The 22,124-nt window shown below is 42.9% G+C and overlaps 1 protein-coding gene across 1 annotated transcript in view; it reads left to right on the forward strand.

Annotated features, from left to right (window-relative positions):
• LOC144762658 (uncharacterized) overlaps positions 1–22,124 on the forward strand; it is a 1,356,333-nt gene that overhangs the window by 1,111,516 nt on the left and 222,693 nt on the right. Inside the window, exon 31 of the mRNA XM_078647891.1 lies at positions 19,171–19,200. Within this exon, the coding sequence (XP_078504017.1) occupies positions 19,171–19,200 (30 nt within the window). The remainder of the gene's footprint in view (positions 1–19,170; positions 19,201–22,124) is intronic.

A 22,124-nucleotide genomic window follows, 5' to 3' on the forward strand; every position in this document is an offset into this window, starting at 1 on the left:
GTTAGTCAACACAATATTAAAAAAAATCAGACCCAATGGAGCGCCAGGATTCAACGGCCTCCCGGGCTCCCTTTTCAGGCAAGACACAGACTTTTGGTCTGAAAATTTGTCCACGCAATACGCCGAATGTTGATTGGCAGGGAACGTACCATATTCTTGGCGAGGGTCGCTTCTGCATCCCATTTATAAGAAAGGGTCGAAATCAAACCCACAAAACTACTGCATGATTGCTCTCCTTGACATCGAGGGAAAGGCCTACGCAAGCACCTTATTAACGGAGCTTTCAAACTGGGTCAGTAAAGAAGGACTTCTGCCATTTTACCAAACAGGGTTCAGACCAGGAGCCTCAACAGTGGATAACATCATAGCGCTCTCATATCTAACACACAAGGCAGTGGCACGAAAATCTCTGCCTATCTTTGCCTATTTCATTGATTACACTGCGACCTTTGATGGTGTCGACCGCTCCATTCTTTGGCAGAAACTGGCAAGTTGGAACATCGACCCACTTTTATTAAAAGCAATCATATCCTTATATTCAAGCACGTGGGTTAGAATTAAACTGTCAAATACGGCAGCCACAGAGAAAATCGACACCAATCGCGGCTTGAAGCAAGGATGCGTATTAGCCCCGATGTTATTCAACCTATACACCGCAGACATGGGGAAAGCCTTGTTGGGAGCATCACTAGCAACTCCCCATCTTGGGCACACTAAGATTCAATTACTGCAGTATGCCGATGATTTGGTATTATTAGATCACACTAAAATTGGGCTTCAAAAGGCCTTAACGTCTCTGGGCATTTACAAGGCAAAAAAAAAACTGATCGTGAACGCAGCCAAATCAAAAATAATAATATTTGGGCCTTTTCCGAAAAAAACTCGATAAAATGGAGGATAGGACAGTTGACGTTGGACTGTACACGGCAATACAACTACTTGGGAGTTTGGCTATGTGAGACAGGGCGCCCAGGAGTACACCTAGACAAAATACGGGCAAAAGGGAAAAGTATCTCGTATGCCATTGGGAAGCTGCATGCTACTTTATATAGCCCTACGACAACAGCAATTCAAAGAGTATTAAGGGCGAAGCTAATACCATCATTAAATTATGCTCAGCAGGCCTTCCCAGATAAACTATCAAGCATCCAGGAAAAAATCCACTGTTTGGCCTATAAAAAACTATTCCACCTACCCTCCAGCACCAGAAACACCCTAGTGTGGCTCGAATTCGGCCTGACAAAACAAAAACTTGAGGAACTGGCCGCAATTAGTAAATATTTTTATCTTACAATCGCGGCCCAGAAAACTCGCTGAAATTTAGTATAAGGAACATTTTCCTGGAAGAAACAAATCCGTGGTCAAATATTCTTTTCTCCGCTAAAGACATTTTGAACCTTGCTGTGGATAATTGGGACCCTGAGTTAATCAACTATGCCGCCATTAAAAGCGCAACAAAACGACAAGTCCGGCTTTGCTCACCCATTACTGACTTGGAAGCATTGGAACTAAGAGGTTTGCACTAGTCCCTAAAACTCCCTCAGCTGGCACAGACCTCGAAACTGCATCTCACCCAAGCAGTGGGCAAGGAAGCAGTCAACAGGATTTTAGCGCTCCGATTACACCCTCTGCCCCTTAAAGAGCTTTACTCCATGATGAGACTTGAGATAATGCACTCTGAGTGCCGCTTATGCAAGTATAAACAAGAGAATTTCGCTCATGTCCTGTTTTGCTGCCCGGGGTTGTCTACTGAGCGTAACCGCTATTTAAAGCCAATTTTACTCAGACTAGGAATTAGAACGATAAAGGAGGCGGTCCACTATCTATTCACAATGGAAACAGTGAAAGATATGGCTGTGTTCAGCAAATTCATTCAACAGGCAAGCCGGAAGCTGACGGCCCCACACAACTAGGTCACCGGCCGATAATCGTCTAATCAATGAGACTTATCAGTTTACGAAGAAATGGACTAATGAACTTCGTTTTTAACCATGTTTTTAATCATTTTTAAGTTTTTTTCTGTTTCTTTTATTTTATCTCTGACATGATAACAATGTTTATTTAAAGTTTGACGCCTAATTTAATGGTTTTGAGTAACCAAAAATAAAAGTTTATTCATTCATTCATTCACTGGGAGTTTCACAGAAAGTAAAGTGAGAAGACCACCTTTGGCTCTGCCCATAATCGATCCCTGTGCTGGTAAATGAAAAGAGACATAACCCTCGTAATTAATGTGCTCCGTACACCATGTCTCTTGTAAACATAATATGTCATAGTTATTGACAAAGTCCCTCCACCTAAGAGAATCTGCTTTACTATTCCAACCGGCGATATTCCAGCTCGCTAAATTATACCATTTGCAATTACCTCCTGTACTAGGTTCGGAGGCTTCAATGGTTATCAAGGGTGTAGCATCTAATGTCATTGTTAACACTGCATTAGGGGTTGGATCACCACTAATGGTTATAATGGTATTGGGCTGAAAATCTGCCCCTATGGAGTCCACATTTTCTTGTACCACCACAACATTGTTCTCCGCAGGACAACGGTCCTCCCTTATAATGGCTTGATCTCTGGTAGACACCTCAGGAATCTCTAAAAGCGATGCAATACCACCCTCCAAGACCGGGCATATCACTGGCTCCTGGTTTGGAAGATGAAGTCAATCTACTGCATCTAAGCAGCTATACCGGTTGCAATTACAAAAGGTGTCAGGGGTGTAAATGAGACCTGGTCTACCCCGGTTCCCCCTATTCCCTCCCCTAAATTCTACTCTTACCCAATCATCGATTCTCCCCTTAAACTCACCCATACTAACCGGGGGGTAGAAGAAGGATAAAGGGAGTGACTGAATAGTGGTGTCAGATACTTGACTAGGCCATGCGCATATATAGGAGACAGATCTAGAGTCTCTAAAAGTCACTAGTACGCAATCGCCTTTAATCGTTTTAGCTGTTTTACCTAGCCATGGGATCCTTTGTACCATTATAATCTCGCTCGAGATTTGGGGAGGCAATGGTCTATACAAGTTAAGCCAGCCGACTACCTTATTTTTGAGTGAGGCAAAATATTCTCTAGTCTGCTCCTCCAAGACAGGGACTCCAGCTAAAACAACCACTAAGGGGTTAGCTTCAGGAGGCAAATCCGGAATTAATGATTTTTTCTCCATGATACTGTCTACCTGCAACTTTTGTTTTCCTGGTATATCGGGTGTACTGGCTAGTGCCTGGGCGTTCGCTGGGCCACCGGCAGACGTACTAGGGGGATGCTGCGGAGCAGCGTTTAAAATAACTGGGGTATTAGTTGGAGGCAAATGCACTCCCCCCTGACATATCTCTTTCCCACCTGTTTCCAGCTTCTTTATAACCTTGCTTATACCTTCTACAACCCCAGTAGTGGCCTTCGCGATACTTGCCAATCTAGAGTCTATGTTAGCCAGCCTTACTTCTAGGGGAAGGAGTAGGGTCTATCGGAATGCGCCTAAGCCTTCAAACGACAATGCAGGACTTGTCAATACCGGCTGTTGTTGGTTGCCCGGGGAAGAAGGGGCCTGGTCCACAACCAGTGGTTCGATATACTTTCTCATATCAGTAGGGTTCCTACCTTTGGGACCGGTACCACTCAGTTGTTTAACTTGTTTGGCCTTCCTCCCATCTTGTTTTTGTGCCACACGTTTCCTTTTAGGGACTGCCTAATTGCATTGGTCTGTAAGTGGTTAGCTTTACCCTCGTTATCAGTTGAATTAATACCATGGGCACTAAGTAACAAATTAATTTCTGGCAATATATCGTTAGTCAATATTTCAATGTCCTGTGAGTCAGGTTCATTAACTATCGAGATATCATCAGACACAGAAACAAGTAGTTCATGCATGTTTGTGTCCATACACCTCTCTGGTGTTTTAGCGTTCGCAATGCCGCCCAATGAGGATCTCTTAGCTGCCAAAATTCCCTGCGAAAGGCGTATTTCCAAAACCGTTATCTCTTTGGATACTAGGGAATTGGCTCTAACAAGGAACTGGTCCATGGTTCGCGTAGTGTGAATCGCCGCCAAAATTGACTTACTTCTCGTCTCCCGCCCTGACATAGTCCTCGTGGTAGGCTCCTCAGAGGTGATGTAACTCTGGAACAACAAATGACACGGGTATAGCCCGGTCTGGTCTTGCCCGGTCTGGAACAGGCTAAAACGGGCCCGCCCTTGGCCCGGGCTTCGTCCGGTGCGCGCCCGCGTGCGTCCCGTGTGCGCTGATCTGGGCGAGCCTATATGGCAGGAGGTGGAGGCGGGAAGAGGACCAGCTGAGGCAGATCAGGAGCCGCACAGCAGGCTGGTCCTCGCAGTCCCGCTAGCAGCCAAAAACACAGCCTCGTGCCCAAGGAAGTAAGCAAGTCAGAAAGTCCAGGTAAATTAATGGCAGGTCCAGCCGTCAGTAGAAACACCAAAGAACCCTCCTGATTCTCTCCACGAGCGGCCGCCGCGAAGCGGGGGCCGCGAAAGGTTATGAACCGGCAGGAGGTGGAGGTGGAAAGAGGACCAGCTGCGGCAGATCAGGAGCCGCACAGCAGGCTGGTCCTCGCAGGCCCGCTAGCAGCCAAAAACACAGCCTCGTGCCCAAGGTCGGCAGAAAGTCCAGGTAAATTAACGGCAGGTCCAGCCGTCAGTAGAAACACCAAAGAACCCTCCTGATTCTCTCCACGAGCGGCTCCCGCGAAGCGGGGGCCCACAAGAGGTTATGAACCGGCAGGAGGTGGAGGCGGGAAGAGGACCAGCTGCGGCAGATCAGGAGCCGTACAGCAGGCTGGTCCTCGCAGTCCCGCTAGCAGCCAAAAACACAGCCTCGTGCCCAAGGTCGGCAGAAAGTCCAGGTAAATTAACGGCAGGTCCAGCCGTCAGTAGAAACACCAAAGAACCCTCCTGATTCTCTCCACGAGCAACTCCCGCGAAGCGTGGGCCGCGAGAGGTTATGAACCGGCAGGAGGTGGAGGTGGGAAGAGGACCAGCTGCGGCAGATCAGGAGCCGCACAGCAGGCTGGTCCTCGCAGGCCCGCTAGCAGCCAAAAACACAGCCTCGTGCCCAAGGTCGGCAGAAAGTCCAGGTAAATTAACGGCAGGTCCAGCCATCAGTAGAAACACCAAAGAACCCTCCTGATTCTCTCCACGAGCGGCTCCCCAGAGTCATAAAATCATCAAAAAACAGTATTGCTTAATAAAAAGAGGTTTTAAAAAAACAGGGCACAAAACAGGAGGCCAAAAAGCAAAAAGTCAGGTGACAAACCTGGTGGAAAAGCCATGTCTAACAGGTACCTATCCCCATTTTCCACAATACCTCAAAGAGATTGTCACAGAGCAAGGTAATGAAGCCTTCTCTATACCTAGAAAGACAAATTCTGCCCATTGCTGCCACCAGGGGCACTGTAAATGACATGAGGCAAACATCCCGGGTTACCATAAGGGTTCTGTACAGGGATCTATTTTAATCAGAGTGCACTAATTCCCTCATCACAGGAGGAGTCTGGGTACTATCATTTTTTCTAGTATTTTATACTTTGTATTAAGCAGTATTAGAGCATCACATTAAGTGGGTCTTTACACGTCTTAAGGAGTACAATAATGATGGATTCCCTTGTTGATTTAGGTAGTTCACCCTTTGAAAAGCCCATTTATACACTTTTAATAATGTAAGAGAAAGTTTTGCTTTCTAGGCAACATAAAACATAGTGTGTCTTGGTCCTTGGTAACTGATCGTACTGTAGTGTGAATGGTGCATCTAGTGCTTTTTGTTCTGCATTTAAGGTGTAGCAAGGGTATCGGTTTCAGACCCTCTTGAGCGCTCATGTTGTCCTCAGCAATCAATATTGTGTACATTGTCTCTTGGTACTGAAAAAAGTGTGATTAATTCTATCTTTCACTTTTGAGAGTAGAAACAATTATGTGAATTCAGTTTTCCCATGCATATCCTGGTGCAAACAACCTTTGTGTGCAAATTCATTAGCACTATTTTTGCAAAGGTACGTTTCTGTAAGATACCCACAGATACCCTTTCCTCTGAGACTTTAATTTGTAGCCCAAAGCAATCATACTTGCAGTGGCGGATCCTTCGTTATGGCAGATGAGGTCGCCCCACTACCCCAGTGGCATAAAAACATGTCAAATAAAATGATAATAAAGCACTTTTAATATCATTTTATTTTTCATGATCTGAGACAGAGCTAAAGTTGAGTCTTTGGATTGGAGGGCACTTGCAGTGGTGGGCACTGTAAGTGTGCATGACAGTTTGGTCGGCAGTCTTATGATCGCCAAACCATCATGCTCACTTAGATGTCTCCAGCAGTAGCACATAGATGTCTCCATGCTATTACTGGAGAACAGCAGGCACCAGCTCCCAGCCCCTCTGGGAGCACAAAAACAGCCCGCTTCACCCAATCCCAGTTTTGCTCTCATGCTGGGTAATAGTATTACCTGCATGAGAGCTGCATCTGAATTGATGCACAAGAGTCTGGGAGACTGTGATTGGGAGACGAGCACAGAGGCAGCACGTGGCGAGGCACGTGGTAAGGTTTTTTTTAAAGATTTATTTATCGGTTGTGCTGTTCTGCCACTTTTCCCTCCTGGCAGCCGCCACTGCATATTAGGAGTTGTGCACTAAGACTTGAGCTACGATTATTTTTTATTATGCATGCAGTCAGAGGAAATAAGAAATTTTCAGCCGGCTGGTAGTTGCCAGAGTTTTTTGTTTTTGTCGGACTTCACGGTGCATTGTTATTCACACCTCCCATCACCCTATCTTTCTCTAGAACGTCTCCGAGTGGGACATTCTGAAACATAAAAGAGTCATTTTGAAGAATACCCCTGCCCAATCATATATGTAGGTGCTGGTCAAGGCATCTGGGAAAGTGCAGAACGAAGAACAATGAAAGGTGCATAGCGGGCGGGACATGCCAGGAAGTTGGGTGGGTAACATTTACTCTTGCTATTAACATGAATATGTGATGTGTGCATTTCCAGTGTGTGTGAATACCCTCAAACCATTGAATGCTTTGGTGTATAGCTACATTTACAAATAGATCAAGCTATAAATACTCCTAAAACAGCCTCTCAAGGCTTAATTGGTGGTTATATAAAAACCCCAATATTCAATATTTGCAAATCCGATTTGGGAGAATAAAATTCTGCTATTCCTCATTCTGTGTATTTAGAGTGCCAATATACCCCATTAAAGTTGTGTTTCTACTTTCAGCATCATTATAAGGAATACAAGGTCCAAATAATTTTTCCTGTTACTTCTGCGCCTTGAAGTTATTGATACCAGAACTACCATTAGCTTCATGGGTTGGACGTAACAGGGATCCTGAGGTGTCCCTGAGAAATGAGGAATGGCCAGTCTATTTAGAAACTATTGTCCCGATTCCCCTGGTGATTCCTCATTTGTCCCTTTGGAGTCTCCATTTTGAACATCACAGATCTGCGGAGTTACTGTACATCTCGCAATCCCAATGGTATCAAGAAGTCCTGTTAACGATGCCATCAGAAATAAAAGGTCTCCCCTAATGAGAGTTTTAGGTAGATAAAATGTCATGTAAATCATTGTGTTACTGACAGCAACATGCACTGTAGCAAAATGTAGAATTCCCCAGCTTTAATGGATAGAAAATCTGGATGTAATTAAAGACACAGAGGCTAATATTATTGCAATCTCTTTTATCGGCTCTACTCACAAGCAGCCCCTTTTAAGAATATAGAACTTTAACAAAATTCCAAACTCAACTAAATGCAAGAACCCTAGACACCTTTCTACTTTTTTTAGCATACTGCCAAACAAAACATATCACAAACTTTCCCAACTCACATACATAACAGGAAAGTCCTTATAATAATTAATATTTCTCCAGAAATTCGACATGACTAATCTTCCAAGAGATCCATACTTCTCCCATCATCTTATTGTTGTGCAGGAGCTGACAAACACAGGGTGGGTAACGGGGATTTATAATATTAGCCTCCGTTTCTTGAATAGGATTTCGATTTTCTGACCATCAGCATGGGAAAATCTACATTTTATGACAAGACCGGAGGCTAACATTACTGCAATTTTAAAGCTTCTCCAGTAAAGAAGAAGACACACTCACAACCAGTTTGAACTTAAACTTCCTGATATTCTCATCATTCAACCAGTCTGCACAGCTCAAAATATCTTGCAATGCTCCTCCCAGCATAAACTCTTTTGAAGCAGATGGGTTCCATGTTTAAATATCGATTACAAAAATATAGTTTACAAAAATATAGATGTAAAAATATCGATTTCAAAAATATCGACTCCCTATACTTAAACAGGTAAGTACAATAATATCGACTCAAAAATATAGATGTAAAAAATATCGACTTTAAAAAATATTATAACTTAAATTAAATAATTAAATATTATTAATATTATTAACAAAATAAATGACATTACATTTATATTTTAACTCTTTATAACAAATAAACTTAATTTAATCATTATAAACTTAATAAATGTGTACATATACATATATTTTCTTAAATACATGTATTATTTTCTTTATTTAATTAATAAACTTTAATAATTATATAAAAAAACATATATAAAACATTTTGAATAAAATAATATTTTCTATATTTAATTAACACATAAAAGTATTTAAAAATAATAATACATACATTTAATAACGAAATTATAACTTAGTAGTTAAAACATTTGATAGCGAAGGGGTAAAAATTACTATTCCCACACCAGAGGGTGCAACAGTAGGGAAAGCGCTGGATAGCGTAGGGGTAAAAATTACTATTCCCACTCCAGAGGGTGCAACAGTAGGGAAAGCGTTGGATAGCGTAGGGGTAAAAATTACTATTCCCACTCCAGAGGGTGCAACAGTAGGGAAAGCGTTGGATAGCGTAGGGGTAAAAATTACTATTCCCACTCCAGAGGGTGCAACAGTAGGGAAAGCGTTGGATAGCGTAGGGGTAAACATTACTATTCCCACTCCAAAGGGTACAACAGTAGGGAAAGCGCTGGATAGTGTAGGGGTAAAAATTTACTATTCCCACTCCAGAGGGTGCAACAGTAGGGAAAGCGTTGGATAGCGTAGGAGTAAAAATTACTATTCCCACTCCAGAGAGTGCAACAGTAGGGAAAGCATTGGATAGCTAGGTGTAAAAATTACTATTTCCACTCCAAAGGGTGCAACAGTAGGGAAAGCGTTGGATAGCGTAGGGGTAAAAATTACTATTCCCACTCCAGAGGGTGCAACAGTAGGGAAAGCGTTGGATAGCGTAGGGGTAAAAATTACTATTCTAACTCCAGTGAGTGCAACAGTAGGGAAAGCGCTGGATAGCGTAGAGGTAAAAATTACTATTCCCACTCCAAAGGGTGCAACTGTAGGGAAAGCGCTGGATAGCATAGGGGTAAAAATTACTATTCCCACTCCAGAGGGTGCAACAGTAGGGAAAGCGTGAGATAGCGTAGGAGTAAAAATTACTATTCCCACTCCAGAGGGTGCAACAGTAGGGAAAGCATTGGATAGCGTAGGGGAAAAAATTACTATTCCCACTCCAAAGGGTGCAACAGTAGGGAAAGCGTTGAATAGCGTGGGGTAAAAATTACTATTCCCACTCCAGAGGGTGCAACAGTAGGGAAAGCGTTGGATAGCGTAGGGGTAAAAATTAGTATTCCAACTCCAGTGAGTGCAACAGTAGGGAAAGCGTTGGATAGCGTAGAGGTAAAAATTACTATTCCCACTCCAAAGGGTGCAACAGTAGGGAAAGCACTGGATAGCGTAGGGGTAAAAATTACTATTCCCACTCTACAGGGTACAACAGTAGGGAAAGCGCTGGAACCCAAAACAATAAAAGAACAAACTATCAATTTTTTTATTACATTTAATTTCCTATATAAACATAAATAATATATACATTTAAATATTTTGTTATTAACAAAGATAATAAAAAAATTATATTTACACATTATTTAACACTATAATATCCACCACACACCTAAAAATATTTACACAATTACATTTAATATTTACTAATTAATTAATGATAATTATATATTTTTTTAATTAATTAATTATTTAATTGACAGATTTCACACCATATACACTTATAAACACCACAACACAAACCTAAATTTAATTACACATTTACAATTAATAATTACTAATTAATTAATGGTAATTAATTTATAAAGTATTTAATAATCAATCAATAACAATTTAATTACCTAACACCATTTACACATATAAACTCCACTACACACACCTAACATTAATTAAACAATTAACATAAATAATTAACATAATTAATAATTAACATAATTAACTAATAATTGACTAATTGAAATTAATTAACAAATAATTATTAAATTAACACATTAATTATTCAATTCATTTTATATATTTAAATTACTTCCCACCCTATTCCCCTATAAACCCACAACCCGCTACGGAACTAATAACACAAAATTCAACATAATATACATTAATAACTATTATAATTCAACAACATATATTAAAATGACAAACAATTCTCATTAAAAACACTAAAATACATGACATTAAAAAATCGATATTTTTGTAAACTATATTTTTGTAAACGATATTTATTACAACTATGTTATTGTTATTGATATTACTTACCTGTCTGTCGATATTCTGGTCAAACTATATTTTTGTTATCGATATTTCTTCAATTCGATATTTCTGTGGCGATATTTATGTCAGACGATATTTCCCTGACGATATTCCTGCTCTGCACCAGCAGATGCACCCCTCAAAGAATGTGCACCAACCAAGCTTACATCCACACCAGCCATTTTCATCACCTCTTTCACCCATTAAGTAGGAGTAGGTGCAGACACAGCTTTATGCGGATGTCTAAAGAATATCAACAACAGACATTCAGAAAATAATCTTAACTGAGAAGTTCTCTTCTCATCTTCTTTAATGCAATGAGCCACACATAACCCCTCATGCTCATCAAAATAAGGATACAAAAGTTTCCAAAATTAGTCTTGGTCCTCTTACTCAAATAAAAACAAACCTCTTCAGGGCAAAATATCCTGCATCTAACATCCAATGCTCTCACGTCAGACACTCTCCTAAAAAACCGCAAACACATTAATGTAGTCAGTTTCTGTGATAAATCCTTCAAATTAAAATCTGCATTGCTTCCTAAATTCTCTAGAAAGTTTAGCACAATAGTCACATCCCAAACTGAGCTGTATATTGAAACTGGTGGGTCTGAAACCCTTATACTTCTCACAAAAGCCTTACCAAAACATCCTGCCCAAAGGTAATACAATTTAGTAATACATCACCAGCAACATTACCTCATCTATGCACATTTATGGTCCAATACGACAGTCCTAACTTGAACAAATGTGACAAATAATTAACCACTTCCACCACATCCACTGAAACACGATCTAAATTCCTCTCCACACACCAGCAAACCCATTTTTGCCACACCAATCTATACATCTTTCTTGTGAAAGGAGCCCGGATTCTCTGATAAGATTTTAAGCCGCAGGCGAAAGTCCTGACACCTCCGAGACACACCTGAAATTCTCTGCTCCACCAGCCTCAATTGATCTGGAATTACCAACTCCTGAAACTCTTCTAAAGGACCCAACAACATTTCCTGAAATACTGGAAAAAGAACTAGCAATTCTACAGACATTTCCCAGGGAATCAGGTAACAGACCTGAGACTTCCAAAGCGGTGTCACCAACACCATTGTCTCCTTCCACCTGCGTTCCATCAAGGTCACGCCAGAAATCATCGAAAATGGAGGAAAGGCATATGACTTGAGGCCCCTCCAATTGTGCCTGAATGCATCTATTCCTGCTGACACCGTATGTGGGCGCCAACTGAAAACTACTCTGACTGGGCAATCAGCTTGCTTGCAAACATTTACACTTGACAAGGCCCCCAAATCTCCACCAACCTCAGAAAAACTGTTCTGTTCAGAGTACAATCGCTGGAGTCTCTATAGTTCCTTGAATACCAATCAAAAGCCACATTCTTGAACTCCAGAATGTGTTCCGCCTGCACCGGAATATTTTGATTCACACAATAGTCCCAAAAGATCTTTGCTGGATCTGCCAAATCCTTTGAATGAGGACCACCCATCTTGTTCACATAGCTCATCGCTGATATGTTGTCCATCCTCAGCAGTACTGAACACTGCACCTTGTCTTTTGTGAGTCCCTTATTTCAATGGAACCTGCCAAAGGTTCTAGACAATTTATATGAAGCCTTCTTTCCTCCTCTGACCATATTCCTCCTGTCGAAACCGCACCATAACGCGCACTCCAATCTTCAAACTCGCATCTGACTCTATAATCATCTCGGGACTCTCTACAAAGATAGCTCTCCCATTCCAAGCCTCCATATTCCCTAACCACCACACAAGCTCTACTTTTGCTTCCTTTGTAAGCACAATCTGCACTGACTACTTCAAACCACTTCTCAAATGACTGGCCTTCAACTTCCGTAGTGTCAGATGATTCAAAGGTCCTGGAAAAATCGACCTAATCGGGGAAGCCAATACACCTACCACTCTTGCTAACATTCTTAAAGATATTATGTCCATAGTCAACATGTTCCAAATCTCTTTCCATATTTGTTTTAATGTTCCCTTGGGCAACCTCAATTGACCATGCACTGTATTCACCAAGAACCCTTAGAATTGAGTCTCCTGACTGGGACCCAGACATGACTTGTGACTGACAACAAAATCTAGATCCTGCAGAAGCAACACAGCCATTCTTGTGTGTTCCTCTACCTTTGACCTGCCCTAGCCCATAATCAGAATAATATCTAAATATATTATCAGATGCACTTCCTGTTCCCTTAAAAATGCCACAATGAGGCGAAGCACCTTCACAAAACACCAAGGGGTGAAAGAAAAACTGAAAGGAAGACAGACAAACTTCCATGCCTTTATCCTCTCTAGAAGGATCTCTTGTTACCAGTGCCCAATTGTGGAAAAACTTAGCAAGTCTGCCACTCATTTTAACTGGATAACAGAAAGGTCTTGTCTTACCTAAGCCTCAGGATAGATGGTCTCTGCGACTACCTCTAGACCTCACTTTCTGTCTCTGGGGATAGAAATGTCCTGGCTGATAGGAGGTTGCTACTGGGGGTGCTTGTAACCTCATGAAAACGAAGACCTACCAATGCCCTGCCCATGGCCGGGGAGTGACCTCTCATTCACCCATCCCAACCAAAAATATGGTGGTCAAAGACCCTGTTAATTTTCATCTCCTATATAAATGTGTTCCCAAAAGGCAATCCATTTGCCTACTGACCTGCCTCACTATTGGCCTGTTTCACTAACTTCATATCTAGTTTGAAAAGGATACTCTTCCTTCTCTCCACCGATATGGCTGTGTTCACATTTCCAAGAAGGAACACAGCCCTCTGGACCCACTACTCAACACCCAGCGGCTTCTTAGCAATATACGCATCTTCTGCCACATCAAATATCTTTGTTAGTGGGCCCACAAGGTCCAATAATCTATATTTATACATTAAAAGCCCCTTGTCCAAACCATTCCTTGGGTCTCATCCCCCTTTACCAATGAAGGCTAATATCTTTGCATTCAGGACTAGTGTCTTGGATATTTTATTACTCAAATTAGGGCTAGGGCACTCCAACGATAGTCTTAGTCTAACATCATTAGGGGCCTGCTTACACAGCCATGTCGCCACATATTCTGTCACATGCGGAGCCAGATACCAATCAGGGGAAAGTGGATGCCTTAAAAGCTTTGGGTCAAGCATATAATCTGCAGTGGATCAATAAGAAACCCAGCATCATCACTTTTCACCTCCTCTACCTATCCTGACTACTGAACAGTGCCAACATCCCCCTCATCAGAATTAAAACCTGATGATCAACTCAGTACAACCTCTGCACTGCCAAATGAGTCATCGCATAGGACAGTTGAATACGGCGTACCCTTTAAAGCTTTATGTATGCCCTTTCGGGACACTTTTTCTGGTCCCCTTAAGTGTTCTCAATACATCCTTGTTGTGTGTGGCAACAAGCTCCTACTTTGGCCACCACAGATTTACTCTTCTTTGCTTTAACCAGATCTATATCAAGATGTTTACGCTTCCTGCTCACCTTCCCATCTCTCTTAGCTACTAGTCCCTTTACAACTGACCAGAATCTTTCTTCCTGACTGGCTAATCCTCTAGCCTGTAACAAATCATCTATCTTTTCATCTGAATCCGTCTAAAATAAGAATTGCATATTGTTTAGCCTATTCTCCAAAGACACATTCAGGTCACCTACACTATGCGATTCTGACATACACTGTCGAAGATAGACTTAAACCAACTCCTAAAAACCCTTACCTAACTCCTCTAAATTTGATCTGAAACTCTGACTACTACTTAAAATAACTAAAATAAGAGCTCTTACAAATGCCAATTTAAACCTACTCTAATAACCATAAAAAACGTACAACTAATAAATTACACCAAGCCCTTCAAGTTCTGTCTGCTGTCAGCCTTCTCCCTCAGGAAAATGATCACTGTAGCAGCTGCTAGCTGTCAACGGCTTTTCCTGCCCAGTTGGTCATAAATAGATGCCATACATTTCATTGCGCCATTCCCAATGACCTAAAATGGCCCCTGCACACGCCTCCTGCACCTAAATTGAAGTTCTTCACTTTCTCCCAAGAGCTTTCAGCCAAAGCAACTGCCTGAACATGGACATCAGCAGACAGGACTCGCACAGCTGTGCTCCTGTGTCCTTGCCGCCATGCCTCACCAAAGGCAAAATTCTTTTGATCCCTAAACGCAAGACACAAAGGACGCAAGCTGAGCACCCAATCTAAAGGGGCCAGCGAACCACCTCTCTACAACGCTGTGCTTGCCCAAGTCTCACACGAGGCTAAATGAGCTTTTGGCTCATCAGACAACCTGAAACAAAAGGGGATGATGGACGGAGCGTTTGAGCAAATCAAACACTCACCCCCAGTCAACTGATCTGGGTTTAATCCATCACCATTCTTTAGCTCACTCAGCCACCCCAGTTCAGACATGCCCATATGCAAATCAGTCTGACCCTGTGCCTCATGGGAAAAGTCCAGCCCGAACTGCCAAGCCATGTCTTCCCTGGACCGGAAACAAGCATCCTGGGACCGGTTTCGGATTCATAATCCTCATCAGCCAGGCTATCTTGAATCCAGTGGCCAAGTGAGCAAGGGACTCACGTCTGAGCATACCCCGCCATACTTAGGGCGAACAAAGCGAAACAAAAGGGGATGATGGACGGAGCCTTTGAGCAAATCAAACACTCACCCCCAGTCAACTGATCTGGGTTTAATCCATCACCATTCTTCAGCTCACTCAGCCACCCCAGTTCAGACATGGCCATATGCAAATCAGTCTGACCCTGTGCCTCATGGGAACAGTCCAGCCCGAACTGCCAAACCATGTCTTCCCTGGACCAGAAACAAGCATCCTGGGACCGGTTTCGGATTCATAATCCTCATCAGCCAGGCTATCTTGAATCCAGTGGCCAAGTGAGCAAGGGACTCACGTCTAAGCATACCCCGCCACACTTAGGGCGAACAAAGCGAAACAAAAGGTGATGATGGACAGAGCCTTTGAGCAAAGCAATCACTCACCCCCAGTCAACTGATCTGGGTTTAATCCATCACCATTCTTTAGCTCACTCAGCCACCCCAGTTCAGACATGGCCATATGCAAATCAGTCTGACCCTGTGCCTCATGGGAACAGTCCAGCCCTAACTGCCACGCCATGTCTTCTCTGGACCGGAAACAAGCATCCTGGGACCGGTTTCAGATTCATAATCCTCATCAGCCAGGCTATCTTGAATCCAGTGGCCAAGTGAGCAAGGGACTCACGTCTGAGCATACCCCGCCACACTTAGGGCGAACAAAGCGAAACAAAAGGGGATGATGGACGGAGCGTTTGAGCAAATCAAACACTCACCCCCAGTCAACTGATCTGGGTTTAATCCATCACCATTCTTTAGCTCACTCAGCCACCCCAGTTCAGACATGGCGATATGCAAATCAGTCTGACCCTGTGCCTCATGGGAACAGTCCAGCCCGAACTGCCAAGCCATGTCTTCCTTGGACCGGAAACAAGCATCCTGGGCCCGGTTTCGGATTCATAATCCTCATCAGCCAGGCTATCTTGAATCCAGTGGCCAAGTGAGCAAGGGACTCACGTCTAAGCATACCCCGCCACACTTAGGGCGAACAAAGCGAAACAAAAGGGGATGATGGACAGAGCGTTTGAGCAAATCAATCACTCACCCCCAGTCAACTGATCTGGGTTTAATCCATCACCATTCTTTAGCTCACTCAGCCACCCTAGTTCAGACATGGCCATATGCAAATCAGTCTGACCCTGTGCCTCATGGGAACAGTCCAGCCCGAACTGCCAAGCCATGTCTTCCCTGGACCGGAAACAAGCATCCTGGGACCGGTTTCGGATTCATAATCCTCATCAGCCAGGCTATCTTGAATCCAGTGGCCAAGTGAGCAAGGGACTCACGTCTGAGCATACCCCGCCACACTTAGGGCGAACAAAGCGAAACAAAAGGGGATGATGGACGGAGCGTTTGAGCAAATCAAACACTCACCCCCAGTCAACTGATCTGGGTTTAATCCATCACCATTCTTTAGCTCACTCAGCCACCCCAGTTCAGACATGGCCATATGCAAATCAGTCTGACCTTGTGCCTCATGGGAACATTCCAGCCCAAACTGCCAAGCCATGTCTTCCCTGGACCGGAAACAAGCATCCTGGGCCCGGTTTCGGATTCATAATCCTCATCAGCCAGGCTATCTTGAATCTAGTGGCCAAGTGAGCAAGGGACTCACGTCTGAGCATACCCCGCCACACTTAGGGCGAACAAAGCGAAACAAAAGGGGATGATGGACGGAGCGTTTGAGCAAATCAAACACTCACCCCCAGTCAACTGATCTGGGTTTAATCCATCACCATTCTTTAGCTCACTCAGCCACCCCAGTTCAGACATGGCCATATGCAAATCAGTCTGACTCTGTGCCTCATGGGAACAGTCCAGCCCGAACTGCCAAGCCATGTCTTCCTTGGACCGGAAACAAGCATCCTGGGACCGATTTCGGATTCATAATCCTCATTAGCCAGGCTATCTTGAATCCAGTGGCCAAGTGAGCAAGGGACTCACGTCTGAGCATACCCCGCCACACTTAGGGCGAACAAAGCGAAACAAAAGGGGATCATGGACGGAGCGTTTGAGCAAATCAAACACTCACCCCCAGTCAACTGATCTGGGTTTAATCCATCACCATTCTTTAGCTCACTCAGCCACCCCAGTTCAAACATGGCCATATGCAAATCAGTCTGACCCTGTGCCTCATGGGAACAGTCCAGCCCGAACTGCCAAGCCATGTCTTCCCTGGACCGGAAACAAGCATCCTGGGACCGGTTTCGGATTCATAATCCTCATCAGCCAGGCTATCTTGAATCCAGTGGCCAAGTAAGCAAGGGACTCATGTCTGAGCATACTCCGCCACACTTAGGGCGAACAAAGCGAAACAAAAGGGGATGATGGACGGAGCGTTTGAGCAAATCAAACACTCACCCCCAGTCCTACTGATCTGGGTTTAATCCATCACCATTCTTTAGCTCACTCAGCCTCCCCAGTTCAGACATGGCTATATGCAAATCAGTCTGACCCTGTGCCTCATGGGAACAGTCCAGCCCGAACTGCAAAGCCATGTCTTCCCTGGACCGGAAACAAGCATCCTGGGACCGGTTTCGGATTCATAATCCTCATCAGCCAGGCTATCTTGAATCCAGTGGCCAAGTGAGCAAGGGACTCACGTCTAAGCATACCCCGCCACACTTAGGGCGAACAAAGCGAAACAAAAGGGGATGATGGACGGAGCATTTGAGCAAATCAAACACTCACCCCCAGTCAACTGATCTGGGTTTAATCCATCACCATTCTTTAGCTCACTCAGCCGCCCCAGTTCAGACATGGCCATATGCAAATCAGTCTTTGCCACTGGATTCAAGCAAGCCGGGCTGAAGACGGCTGTAATACCAGAAACCGGTCCTCGGAAGCTTGTTTCCGGTCCAGGGAAGACATGGCTTGGCAGTTCGGGCTGGACTGTTCCCATGAGGCACAGGGTCAGACTGATTTGCATATAGCCATGTCTGAACTGGGGTGGCAGAGTGGGCTAAAGAACGGTGATGGATCAAACCCAGATCATTTGACTGGGTGTGAGTGTTTGATTGGTTCAGATGCTCCGTCCATCACCACCCCCTTTTGTATCATCAGACAACCTGCTCCCCATTCAAGCCTAAACTGTGCACTTCTAACAGAGCCCTCTAAACAGTAAATTAACTCCGTCTTCACAGTGCTCTTAACCCCTTCCATGCTTGTGACGGAACCACTCCGTCACGAGCCACGGGTGGTGTGTGCTCATGACGGAGTGCTTCCGTCATGCCGTGGCTGCTCTGCCCACGCGGCCCTGATTCCCCGCCTGTGTGGGCAAATTATTGAGTGGGCGGAGCCGTGATGGAACCACTCCGTCGTAAGCACAGCCTGCCCGTGGCTCATGACGGAGTGGTTCCGTCACACGCATGGCGGTGCCGCGCGCCCACCTACCCCACAGCGCCACGGCAGAATTACCGCCACGGCCAAGGGGTTAAAAAGAAAACATCACTCAATAAAACGATTTAGGAATGTACTCAACAAATCCCAAATGTCTCAGCCATTCACATCAAACCTGATTTTAACCTTGCATTCAAAATCATTCAATAAATAACATATTCCATACCTCCACACTCATCAATTAATAACACCAATCATAACCAATACTGTCTTACGACACGTAAATCCTAAATACTTCACCAGCTTTACATTCAGAAACAGGAAGAGAAAGTACTTATCTCTGTGAGCAACAGCAAAAAAGAAGGAAGATGGCTGGGCCTTCTGGCCTTTTTTGACTTTGGAATTTTGTTAAAGTTCTATATTCTTTAAAGGGGCTGCTTTGAGTAGTGACAACAAAGGAGGTTTCAATGATGTTAGCTTCTAGTCTTGCCATAACATCTCAAGTGTCTAGTCCTCTGTATTTGCTCCTCTATTTCACTTTCTCCCTTTTTTCATTTCAGGGAAAAGTTCGAAAGCGCCAAAATCGGAAAGTAAGTTCTGCTTTTTTGGTATCATTTTATGCGTGTCCTGCTGTGCATAGGACTAGACATTTTCCATAATAAATTGGGAGTTTAACATTTAATAATATGGTCTTCTAATAATGTGGAAATCTTTAGCTTAGGAAGATGATGCTAGGAAGTTATATTATCCATGCTTCTGAACCGGATATGATTCTTGTCATTCATCATATTGCTGAGCTGAGGAATGTGCAAGGAGTGCTGACAACTAATAGCATATTTCATGATCTAATTGAATAATATCCTTGTATGCAAGGCTGCCATATCCCTAATCCTCTGACCTAGGGGCTGTAGTCCATAATATCACTTGAACTACTGGCATCTCTTGGGAATTAGAGGTGCTGCAGTAAAGAAGAGTCTGGTTCCTTTACAGGATACAGAAAAGACAAAGCTATCACATGGATGATAGTAGCTTAATTGCAGCTCAGAAAACTGAAAAGCCAGCTATGCATCACGCACACCTATAAACTAGAATATGTGGACTACTGATTATGCTGTCAATGCACATTTATGAATTAGTGCAATCAGATGTCCAAGTGTATTATGAAGATATAAATGCATCAGTGACTTGTTCACAGGGTCACCTGTCTCTCTCCACTCACTAAATAGGTATCTGTCAAGCCAGTTATGCTAATGCTTCCAAATGTATAATAAATGTGAAAGTATGTGCTGGTATTCTCCCAATTTAATACAACTCAAACATGTTATGCTGTGGTCAGAAATTTCAAAAAACGTTTTGTTTAAACCTGTAATTCATGCTCTTTTTCAAGAAACGTTTATTGGTATCACCTTCAGTAAGTAAGTAAGTAAAGTTTAGTTGTTTGATTATTTAAAATATTTACAATCGTAAATATGAAGTGAAAAGATAGAAAGGGGAGTCTACCTGTATTTTTTCATTGCTTCTTGTGCTCTTTATGGTAATTAATTTATGTCCTAGATTCTGTCTACCTCTCATGGCGGTGTTTACTTGAAATATCTATTTATTGAGACTTCTGGCTATTATCTCTTCTGAATATCTGAAGGTTAATAATGGTAGGATCAAGTTAGGACATAATTTCACTGGTGGAAAATATCAATTTTTAGAAGCTCGTGCTTTATAATTGTTGCTCTGCTGGGAATACACTACACACTCAATTTGTAACTTTATGTGTATACATTGTTTATCTTGGAATCTGGAGACTAGGGATCTAATTTTGTCTTTAGCACTCAACATAAACCTTTTAGTTATTCTGGAAAATTGTTTTTATACTGCCTCTTGGCACATTCAGCAGTTGCAGTGGAGGCACAGGACAAATAGTGCTGGGGCACAGGCCTCGTCAGCCCCCCTCTAGCAAAATCATTGTTAAGAAATGGCCGTTAAACTCAGGATTAAAAACAGTCTAATACTAGTGCAGAGGGTTACTTTCAGGGACTACAATTCTATGGTGTTATTTTAATAATGACTTAAATCTTGCATACGTAGGACTGTGTTGCCTCTGTATCCCAGTGGCTGCAAATTTACGGAATGAGGTTTTGCAACTAAGGGCCTCATATAGACTTTAGTAAGAACTTAAAATACTCCAATTTGTGAAAGTATAGAGTATATCCACAGGCTGAATTTCCTCTACAATACTATGCCTATGACAGAGGAAATTCAGCTGGTAGAGTGTTTTCGTATTAAATTTCCTTAGCTAATTAGAGGTTTCTGTTTCCCTCCAAACTCTTAATGACTCCATAAACATTTTAGCATTCATAATTTAAGAATGAGACCAAGATTAAGCTTATATTTTTGGCATAACCTCTAAATGTTTACTTCATTTAGTTTGGCATTGACGTCTGCTGTGCTGAATGTACCTTATCGTTCTGGTGTGAACCTGGGCTTCTATGGGAATTCACAAAGGCATATTATCAAGCCCATTATCGCTGCTTTAGCAGCCGTTTCCTGCAGCTAAAGCTGTGATAATTTTAACACCATTCTTGATAATATGGCCCTACATTTGGGAGCATGTCAAGTCATTAAATATTTCACCATTCTAGGTTGTATAAACGCTCAAAGGTTTTATTAACCATAAGTATTTGATTTTGATGTAAAGGGCTAAGAAACACCCTAGAGCAGTGTGAGGATTCGCGAAGGAAAATTTCTGATTCTATCTAGTCAGTTCAGAAGGCCATGATGTTATTAAAAACAAACACAGTGTGCATTTCGGAAGGGAGTAACTTCTATTCAGATCCAATTTCCATAGAACATCATGAGAATGGGGACAAAAACACATTATTTCGCGTTTCTGTTATGTACATTGATTTGAAGATAGATAAAGCATATCACTATATTATTCAACTCATGTTGTGTCACAGGAAATGTGAACCCTTGATATGAGCTATTAACAACCGCCTTTAAAATATATAGTCAAGTGTTAATTTGGTCTTGTGGGGAAGACCAGATGTCCAACCTCCATACAGAAAAGCCTCAACTTCAATACTGGGGTACAAAACTCGGGAGAGATCAGATAAAATGCTCAGCATGCACATGTTCTGACTGACTACCAATTTTGACAAAGTACACTGCATTGAGAAGGATGGCTTTGAAGGGAGAATGGGTAGCTGTTAGCATTTGAGCTAGTACTTTACCATGACCTGGTGACCATATTCTTGAACAATACATTTGAAGTCTGATGGAGAAATAGATGGTTTGAAAGGGCTGAGGAGCATCCACAGCCCGTGGAGGGAGTTCCGGTGGGGCAGACAGGTGGAGCAGGGGAGGGGCAGGGTGGGGGGGTGCTAAAAACCGGAATATGGATAATTGTAGGTAAGTAAACAATGTAATAAATAAAACAAATTTCGTAGCGCGCCCTGCATCGCAAAATGCGATGCAGCACGCGCTACGAAATTCGTTTGTTTAATTAAATTGTTTACTTACC

Source organism: Lissotriton helveticus, chromosome 6 (genome assembly GCF_964261635.1).
Source record: "Lissotriton helveticus chromosome 6, aLisHel1.1, whole genome shotgun sequence".
Classification (NCBI taxonomy): domain Eukaryota; kingdom Metazoa; phylum Chordata; class Amphibia; order Caudata; family Salamandridae; genus Lissotriton; species Lissotriton helveticus.